Source organism: Zalophus californianus, chromosome 7 (assembly GCF_009762305.2).
Source record: "Zalophus californianus isolate mZalCal1 chromosome 7, mZalCal1.pri.v2, whole genome shotgun sequence".
In the NCBI taxonomy this organism is placed as follows: domain Eukaryota; kingdom Metazoa; phylum Chordata; class Mammalia; order Carnivora; family Otariidae; genus Zalophus; species Zalophus californianus.
The window spans coordinates 92,286,752-92,297,560 of NC_045601.1; the positions used below are offsets into that span (position 1 = coordinate 92,286,752).

A 10,809-nucleotide genomic window follows, 5' to 3' on the forward strand; every position below is an offset into this window, starting at 1 on the left:
CCACTTGATTTTTCCCATCTTCTCACTCTCTCAATTTTCTTTCTTTCTTCTTCTTTTTTTAGTTTTTGGGGACGGTATTGTAGAGAAGTGCCAGAATTGTATCTCTGTCTAGTTAAGAGCCTCTGCTGGCTATGGGCAGCAACTTTAATCATCTGTGTCTGAAGATTTCCACTTTGCTTGTAACCTGCAATCTTCCCTTCCTGACTGCCTGCCCTGTGGGTTTTGGATTTGCGTAACCATGTCCCACAACTGCATAAACTGATATTCTGTAATATATCTTTATATGTGTCCTACTGGATCTGTTCCTCTGGTTAATTCTGGCATTTTCTCCCCCCAAGAGGGCACACGTGATCTTGTTACTTGGCGGTGTGTAAAGGGGCAGAGAACGATGACAGGTGGAGAAAATTATATAAAATAAAATGGGGCATGTGGGCGGGCCTGGGGGTGGTGCTGGAAAGGACTGGGGGGCAGGGTGGGTCTACATCTCCTGGGCTTCGGGCCGCTTCTCCTCGACGCTGTTGGACATGGCATGGCTGCCTTCGTGCAGACGCTTCACCCGGTACGCTTCGAATTGGATGCTGCTGGTGATGTCCTTGATGTTCTGCATGTGCGTCCTGATAAGGAGGTCCCGAAGGTAGGCAAACTCACAGTGGGTGGTGTTCTCAATTCGATGGTGCCCCATTTGGTTTTCTGTCCAAGGATCCTCTTCCCATTCACTTGGTACTCATGGTCACTGCCCACCACGGCGAACGGGATCATCTCTCGGAACTTCTCATTCACCAGCCAGTCCTCCGAGTCCTCGTCAAACTCCTTCTGGGGGTACACGTCCATGCCGTTGGACAGCAGGTCTGCGGTGATCCGCTGTTTGAAGTAGTCCCTCTCCTCCAGGGTCAGCGTGTCGGCCTTGGCGATGACAGGAACAATGTTCACTACTTTGCTGAGGCACTTCATAAACTCGATGTCCAGGGGCCTGAGGGAGTGGCCGGTGGCAGGGATAAAGTACAGGCAGCAGTGGACGCGCGTGTCAGGGATGCGCTTCTTCCGGTTGATGTTGACCTCCTCCTGCAGGTATTTCTCGTACTGGTAGTTGATGAACTTCATGATCGGCTGCCAGCAGTTCTCATTGTTGATGTGGTCCCCGAACCCTGGTGTGTCTATGACCGTCAGCTTCATGCAGACGCCCTTCTCTTCAATATCATGCGTGATGGACTTGATCTCAATGGTCTTGGGGATGCGTTCCTCCAAGGTGGGCTGCACCGACTTCCGGCTAATTTTGGACTTGAAGAGGGTATTGATCAAGGTGGACTTCCCCAAGCCACTCTGCCTGACCACCATGATGTTGAACTCGAAGCCCTGCTTCATGGCCTTCCTGCACATCTGCTCCAGGATGGAGTCAATTCCCACATAGCCGGAGTCCGCAGGGGCCTTCTGGTTCCGGGGTGCGGGCGCCTGCTTCAGCCCAGCGTCTCTGGGGGTGTCGGCCATGTCGCCAGTGCAGCCAAGAGCTGCCTCAGGGGCCCAGCAGCTGAGTCGGGCTGCACCGGCCGCCGACCTACTTCTGACATTTATAATTATGGTTTCTTTAGAGATTTTATGATAATGTCATAAGATGAGCCAAGCTATGTGCCAAAATTTAAGCAAAAGGAAAAATATTAGAACTATAGAATTGTCACTTTAGAAGCAGAATTTTAAAAGCTAAGCTACTTGTTAAATAAAGTAGTAATTTTTTAAACAAATTCCAAAATAATACTATTGTATGGATTTTTAGAGTTACAGGGTTTGAAGGTAGCATCTCGATCACATTATGCATTGATGTGCACTGTTTATGCTCTGTGAATCCAAGAGTGGGGGGCGGGGCACTTCTGGTACTGCTGAGGGGAAGGGGTTGGAAGGCCTGACTTGACTGGGATCTGGGCCTTCTCCCTGCTTCTCCCAGAATCGTTTTTATTTACCTAATTTACCTCTAGGTTTTCTATGTATGATTTTGTTTGTACAAAGGAATTGGTTTGAAAACTACTGGTCTAATTTAACACTTTGTGCGTGTGTGTGTGTGTGTGTGTATGAGCAACACAGCCAAGAAAAATTAGGTGACTGGTCCAAACCTCATATCTGGTAGTGCTGCATTAGCACCCATATCTTCTGATTCCAAACTAAGAGCACAGTTCATTTATTCCCCAGCGCTGCTATGAAGATTAAGTAAGTTCCTTGATGTCCGGATCCATGTGTTCTTCCTCATATAGATATACACCAGAAATTTTAAATTTAATCCAGAGCAGTATGTGGATAACGCCATCTTGTAATGCAGGAAATAAACACTATTAATTTTCAGAGGAAGGAAAACATTACTTTGGGGTACAAGGCTTCATGGACAAGATTGAATTTGTATTGAATCTTAAAGTTTTGCTAGCATTTTAATATGCAGTGATTAAGAGGTAGGGAATTATGCACAGAGAGTACTATAAAACTACAGCAGAAGAAATCATTCATATTTTCTCTTTAACAAGACTTAATTTAGTTTCTCCTATGTCGAGGTACTATTCATGGTGGGAAATGCACATTGATGAGTACAGAAAAGAGAAAAAGCCTTGCCATACGAAGTTCACATTCTAAAGATATAATTGATAAGTACGTTGCCAGATCTGTTGGGTTACCATGCTGTATCTTAAGGAGCTGAAGGAGTAAAGATAGAAAAATGGGTAGGAGTTAGATTGTAAAAGTTCAGGAATGTTAGGTTGTAGCACCTGAAATATTACCCTGACAATGAGGTGAAAACATGGAGACCAACAGAAGGTGAGTGCAGTCTTATTAAGGAGAAAAGATCAGAGAAAAATGATTAGTAAAGAAAATGGGCCAAGTGGCATATGAGTTTTCTATTGCTGTAACAAACTCCCATAAAATTAGTGGTTTAAATCACCACAAATGTATTATCTGGTAGTTCTGGAAGTCAAGTTTGACATAAGTGTCACTGGGGCAAAAATCAAGGTGTTGACAGAGCTGCATTCCTTTTTGGAGGCCTTAGTTTCCAGCCGCTAAAAGCCACCAAGTTTCAAGATTATTCCCCACAGGGCATTAACTACTGCACACATTTGGGGTCTAGGTAATTTCCAAGCAAGTTCCCATGGGTGGCCACACCTCAGTCTCAGAGAAGCCCCCGGATTATAATTAAGCATCCAGAAGTGCAGGACTGATGCAGGGTTTGCATCTGTGTAAAGCTAATAGAAATCTGAGTTGCTATAGCAGTGGCTAGATTAATAGATAAGGCAAGAGGGTTTGATTTTGAAGTGATTCTTAAACATGTGCAGTACAGTACATATATTCCACGATTTAGATACATTTATACCCTTCCTTAGGTCCAATCTATTGCCTAGAGTCTCATTTCAGGTTGTAGCCAGCAGCCATATTTACAAATAATTAAGGAAGATTAGCAAAAAAGCTGCAATCCCCATTGCTATAGCTCCTCCTGAGACTAACTGCTTCGAATCATCTGCCTTTTCCACCACTGATGCTGGAGATCCCTTACCTTCACATAGCTCTTGAGCCAGTAAGGGTTGCTGCCCTTGTGTCGGAGACTCAGACCTTCATCCTTCAATGTTCTGAGCTCTTAGTTGACCCCCCTTTGTTTGTGCCATAGTTTCTTTAATATCCCTCTAAACACTATCTCTGGGCATAGAAGCATCAAGAATCATTCCAATGAAGATCCTGGATACCATAAATACTCCTCCCTTCCCTCATTTTTAGCAGCAACTGTGGGTCCTCATAGAAAGCAGAACTGATTAGCCATCCATTTTAATGATTCCTCTATTTGCCTGTTGATTCACTCAAGAATCCAGTGCCAGGACAGAGTCTGAGAACCAGGACAGAGTTCAGGTAAAATATAGGATTGCAAAGACAAAAAGGAAAATTCAGCATTTGGAATATAGGAAGTGATGGCGAGAGGTCCCAATCAGATTTCTTTCCCTTGGTTCTGGACCATAAATTCTATCTGCTTGGGGCATCGCACTGTACTGGTGGTTGGTCCAGAATATACTCTCATCTTGGAGGACAGGGCTGAGGGTTGTCTCTAAGCTGTCACTTTAGCTGAAACTTTAATAAAACATTCATTGTTCTATCACATAGGATGCTTCTGGGTGAAACAGTATTAGTAAGAAAAATAGACCCTAAGGGCATGCACCTATTGTTGCAACTCCTTTGTTTTAAAATGAGTCCCTTAATCTGTGGCAATATGGTGGGAGATATCATGACAATAAATAAGGCAACTGTAAACCTTCAGATGCAGAGATATCAGCAGGGGCATTAGGGGCAGGAAAGACAAACCATAATTAGATTAATTTCTACTATGGGTAAATAGCCATCCTATACAGAGTGGAAGGGTTCTGAAATAATCCACATCCATGAAGTGACTCTGGATTTCTCCAGGAACTCATCATCCAAGGGTTCATCATCAGTTTTTGCAGATGGGGCTTCGGTAGTGGCAATGGCTAGATTCACCTTGGTGAGAAGGAGCACAATTGTGTTGTCTATGCCTTGATTCCTATTACTATGTCTTCTCCAACTTTTGATGCATCAGCACTGGGATAACAGACGACAAAGCCTGGCTTTCACACAAAGGACAAGTATTCCCGTCCAACTGGTAGTTCAGTGACTTTTTAAAGTGTGATAGATGCTTTCTGATGAGTATTAACATGGTACACAAAGATCTGCATGTTCTCTGTCTACTGTCACAGGTTCATCCCTGTGTCTCTTTCCAAGTATTTCTTGTGATCTGTCTTTATGAAAATGGCCACTTTTTTAGGTAATTAATTTATACCGTCTGAATAAATTCAGGTCCAATCCCAAATGTCCCTTTTCTTCTACAAATTAGATGCCTTTTGTGACTACTTTTATGATTTTTGTGGATCCTGTTGATGATGAGGGAGCAGAAGGCAAGCTGAGGACAAAGCACAAGCTGACACCCCACAACACCTCCTCCCACTCCCAGGTGGGGCATGTGTGACATTCCTCAGGCACTGCTGGCTGCCCTAAAGCTAAGGGAAGGAAAAATAAATGGTTAACTTACAGAGATTACAGTCCTGCAAGACATGAGTCTCCCTCAGTTTACAAATGTTTTAGTGATTTACAAGAAAAAAGCATTCTTATCAATAACCTAAGCTTCCAGACAGAAATGTAGATAAAATTAAATGTTCTTATAACCTGGAACCCATTAACAAATACTTGAGGCAGGCAGAGTATAATGTTCCTCCAGGAAACTCCCAACTCTCTTGATGTTAATGCCTTACTAGAGGGAAAAACAACCTTAACTTGACAATGGGAAGGCCTCCAGTATTTTGTAGGTCCTCTTTAGCATATGAAAGTTCTTTTGAAAACCTTCCTTTTTCCTTACCCCCAACTCCCAAGTATATAATCAGCCACCCCGCACAACCCTGGTACAGCAGCTCTTTCTGCCCCCACATCCTGTCCCCATGCTTTAATAAAACCACCATTTTGCACCAAAGACGTCTCAAGAATTCTTTCTTGGTTGTTAGCTCCGGACCTCACCAACTTCACCTACATTTCAAAACTACATCATTGGGAAGCTCTAATCATATAGATATTGATGCCTTGTAGTCAAGCCCTCAATAACATTCCAGGAAATCTTTGCATTTAGAAAACAGCTTTCTTCTTAAGAAGGTATGGTCTTACTCCAAAATTTCTGGAGTCTATCCTGTGACTCTGAGGTTTATTTCCAAGGTACACTATGTGCAGTCACCAATATCCACAGAGACCTGCAAAGCACAACAATTCTTTATTAATTGAAAGGGATGACAGATGAAGCAATTTGTCCTTTCCTTAGAATGTATGTCCTGGCATTCTTCAGATCACCGGGCAGCCACAACCTTCACAGATGTTGCTTTACTTTGAATTGCTAGGGAGTTTATCTACAACTTTCTGGCACACATATATCTTAATGCTTATTCTCTAAGAGCCCTGCAAACTTGAGAGACAGATGGCCCTTTGAGTTCCCTGTTATTCCTATCAGTTTAGGTCCCATATCTAACAGCAGTCAACAAATCCTGAGTATTCTCCTCTCTCCAATGCATAATTGCCCAAGAAAACTGTCTTAAGTTTCTTAGAGAAATGATCATAAGAATATTTTCTGTATGTATGCACAAGGGTATTGTATTAATGTTGGCCAAGGGGACCTGGTCTCTCTTTCCATCTGCTTTTGGGTTTGTGAATGACTCATAGCTAGAAACTGAATAAGTACATCTTGATGACTTGAGATAGAATAAGTAGAAAATAGCCCTGAAAAATTAAAGAAATAACCTCTACCTCCAAATCAATAAAACAACAAAACTTATAGAACTATGTGTATATTGGGAGTAGGATTCAGGATGATCAATAAAGAGGTTTAGCAATGGTTTTGAGCTCTCATTAAAACATGGTACTGAAGAAGACTAATTCTTAGAATATGTGAATGGAAAATGAAAATGAATGGAATTGAAAGGAAAATGAAAACCCAAAGGATGCAATATTTGAATTTACTAGTCTTTTGCTCTTTCTAACTTAAAAAGGCAAAATACTAGCATATCGCAACAAACTGGTCAACACAGAGGACAGTTAATAAAAACAATTAATAGTTTTACATTCTTGGCCCCAATCTACTTTTGTGAATTATTACCTAACAATTTGATGTATATCCTATTTTACCTTTCACTAAATCCATAAAACATGTGTATGCATTTAGATACATCTGTATATATTCACTCACATTTGTTTTGTTTGTAGCAGATTATGATTGGAGATTGAGACTGTCTTTGCCAATGGTTTATTTAACACAGGTTTACAGAGATATTATAACTTATAATAATATTTCACAAGCCAATAGCATACAGGATCATGCCTCTCAATAAGGCAATAGAAAATAATATACTCCCAACCAATGATAGATAAGTTTTGTACTAATGTTTCAGGCAAAGGGGAGATGAAAGAAGGAAAGTCCAAACTTAGTTGAAGTATACCTCCTACTAGTTGGTTCTCAGAGGAGTCGGCTTAGCCAACCATGCCCTGATGTCCAGCTGCCACTGCAAATCGAAAGTCTCTTGGCACTCGCGCTCAGTGTTAGCAGAGCAAAGTTACCTGTGTTGGTGAGCAAGATGATCTTCCCAGAGCCGCTGCCATTTTCCCCACCACCACGCGCAGTTGTCTTGTCACGACCAGAGCTAATGTCACTAGGTCTTTGGAGAGCATTTAGATCAGCAAAGGGTGGCCTTGTTGGCCCTGATACTTTCTGGAAATTCTACAGATTCTTGGTATTTAAAGTTTAAATGTTCATCATGTCTTAGTCATGTGTTCCTATGCCTCCATATGTCGTACTGATAAGCACTCAGTAGCACAGCCGTTTTGATAACAGCCTCCTGACACAGCCGCCCCAAAGTAAACAAATTCACTTTGTATCAAACAGCGTCCCTAAAGCTGTAAGCAAGGGGACTGGACATCGTGAGAAACCAATACACAACAGTCTCCCCTCATTTTTTAACAGAATAAAATCAATATAATGTAACCTATAGTCTACATATTTTACTAGGTCACTATTTATAGATGTAGTTCATATTTTGAAAATAGTTCTATGATAGTCCATATCTTGGAATGCGATATACTAAATCTAGGAGATCATATTTTTATTTAAAATAAGCTATAGCTCCAGTGAACTTCTTTGTACATACATTCTAATACACTGTCTGAAGGACATACTTTTTTAAAAGTGGATTATGAGGTCAAATGGAATACATAGTTAAAATTTTAATAGGTACTGCTAAATCATTTCCTAAAAAAGGTTATTGTAATTCACACTTCCACCTGGATAATAATACATAATAATTATTATAGTAATAATAAGTAAAACTGCTAAAGAAAATAATTATAAATAAATAAATACAATTTTCTATACATCCCCACCAGCCACATGTACAATCTATCAGTATTTTGATTTAGGTTGGATTGACATATTAGAAGAAAATATGTTGAAAGAGCAAAGCAAATATGACCAGAAAAGTAGACTTTGAATGTATGTAACAGGGCTTCCACTAGTCCTTAGGGTATCTTTGGAAAGAAATGTCTTTTCCTTAGGACAGACAGACCCCCAGTCAAATTACATGGCTTAGTAAGCAGAGGATAAGCTGGATTTCAGACACCATTCAACATTTAACATGAGTTTCCTTATGGAGATCACAACCTACACAACCTAAATAATAGCGCTGGTTGCAAATACTTGGAGTGAAACCTGACTGAAGAACAATCAACCTAGAGAGGGGTGCTTAAGTAATTTACTTCTAGGGAAGGGTAATTGGAAAGGAAATGCAGCCTACGTAGTTGACTAACATAATCATATTTCCAACAACCTGTGTAATATTTTATGGTGATGGAGAGAGTATAAGCATAAGCATTTATTTTTCTCATAAAAAGAATTTTTGCCAATTAGAAATTAACATCTGAAAGTTATTGATAATACAAATATTTTTCATTCAACCCCAAAATTTGTTAATGTTTCCGTTTCAGAACTAGAGAAAGAGGAGTGTGTCTTGTTAACAAACCTGGTATTTCTATATAAAGATAATTTTAAAAGGCAGCAAAAATACCACATTACTCAACAGAGGTGCCATTTTTATGGGCTAATGTTAGTAAGTAAAAATTTTAAACATCAAAATAAATAGCTGTGGTAATTTGTTGGTTATTCTTTGCATAAAAATTGCTGAGTCTGCATACTCTCAAAGTATTTAGTAGAAGTATTCAAAAACATGACATATATCTCATTTCTTAGCTATGTGTACCAAGTATAGATATATAGATTATGCTTTTTTAAAAATATGGCTCAATGCATAAACTATTCTACTCAATTTTCCTCATTTATATTCTTGGACATCTCAAACCATTTGCTTTATTAAAAATGTGTACTACACACACTTGGTCATGGTAAATTGTTTCTCATAATTTCATAATTTAAGATAATTAAAATTAAACCTATCGTATATGAAATCTCTTATCTGCAAAAATAATAACCAACAACAGCTCCAAGCTAAGACATAGTTCATAGCTATGGGAAAAACACTTCCCTAAATGAAATCAAAATGAGAAAGGTATTGCTGACATTTAGTCAAGTAACTTAGGATATAAACTGAGGAAGGCAGCTCTGAAATACAATTGATGTAAAAAAAGACATAATCTACTCCATGTTATTTTGGCATTTTGAAAGAGAAATGAGAATATGTTAAGTGAATGTAGAAGTTCGGTATGGAATTCACAGAAAGGATAATAAAAGGAGCAAGAACACATCAGAGTAATTTCAGGACTGTCCAAGGAGAAGGACATATATTTCTGATGGCCTCAGATGGTCACAAACTGGTAACACTAACTGTTGCAATCATCTTCCTAATTGCCCTTGCTCACCAAGCAATATCCTGATCATACTTGCTCTCCATAAAGACTTTATTACTGTGGTCAGGATGTACTGACCAGCTGACAAGAATATGCTTGACCTTTGGAAGTTCTCTCTCACTTTAATTAATACATTAGCAATCTGCTTTATAGGTTAGTCTCTCATGAGCTCGATTAATGTGAGCTTGTCACTGAGCCTGACACACTGTCAGTGTCCTGACAAAATCAAATTCTTTTTAATTTGAACCTAGAACATGGACTCTTTCCATAGTGATTTGGGCTTTAGGAGTCTTTGCTTTTGTAACCATCCAGTTAGACTTCTCTCCTAAAAGTAATATCCTGTAGACATACATTTTCTGTCTGCATATAAAGTGTGCAATTTGGTAATCTTTGTATATGTGTATGTATTTATAAGATCATCACCACAATCAAGATAATAAATAACCCCTACCCCCAAAAGTTTCCTGGTGCTCCTTTGAAATGTTTTCTCATACCACCCTTGCAATCACAGCTGTGAATCACAGCTATGTCACTATACATTAGTTGTCTATCATAAAATTTAATATAAATGGAATAATGTACTATGCAATATTGGTTCTGGTTTCTTTCACTCAGCATAATTATTTTGACATTATCTGTTGTTGAGTATACAAATAATTTATTATTTTTTATTGCTAAGAAATATTCCATTCCATATCATGATTTATTTACCATTCTCATGTTCATAAATATTTGTGGTGTGGTGTTTTCAGTTCTGGGCTGTACAAATAAAGCTGCTATGAATATTCAGGTAAATGTCTGTATGGATATATGCTTTTATTTCTGTTGTTTAATGCCTTGTAGTGAAATGTCTGTGTTATGGGGGGGTATATGGTCAACTTTTTAAACAACCAAAATTTTTTCCCGAGCAGATATACCATTTTACATTCTCCTTTGTCATCCATATGAGTTCCCAGTTTCTGTAGTTTTGTCAGTATTTGATAGGATTGACTTTTTCAATTTTAGACTTGGTGGATTTAATCTTCATTTCCTTAATGACTAATGATGTTAATCATTTTTTTCATATACCTCTTTGCATCCATCTATCTTCTCGATGAAGTGTCTCTTCAAATTTCTTGGCTATTTTCTTTTTTTTTTGTGGTTGGGGGTTGTTCATATTAGTGAAGTTGTTTGTATATTCTAGATACAAATCCTTTGTCAGACAAATGATTAGTAAATATATTCTCAAAATTCTGGCTTATCCTTTTTTTAAAGCTTTTTTGTTGAGGTGTAATTGACATACAATAAACTGCACATATTTAAAGTGTACAATTTGAAAAGGTTTGTAAGTTCTTCGTTCATGAAACAATGTCTTTCAAAGGGCTTAATTTTTAATTTTGAAAAAATACAATTTGTGAG

General features: G+C 38.9%; 1 protein-coding gene across 1 annotated transcript; it reads right to left on the minus strand.

The window, feature by feature from the left end:
• Nucleotides 1-478: 478 nt before the first annotated feature.
• Nucleotides 479-1,512, minus strand: LOC113927331 (septin-9-like). The gene is given in 2 exon segments (XM_035728629.1): nucleotides 479-666; nucleotides 669-1,512. Coding segments are annotated over 2 exon segments (1,005 nt in total). The 5' UTR covers nucleotides 1,486-1,512.
• Nucleotides 1,513-10,809: the final 9,297 nt, after the last annotated feature.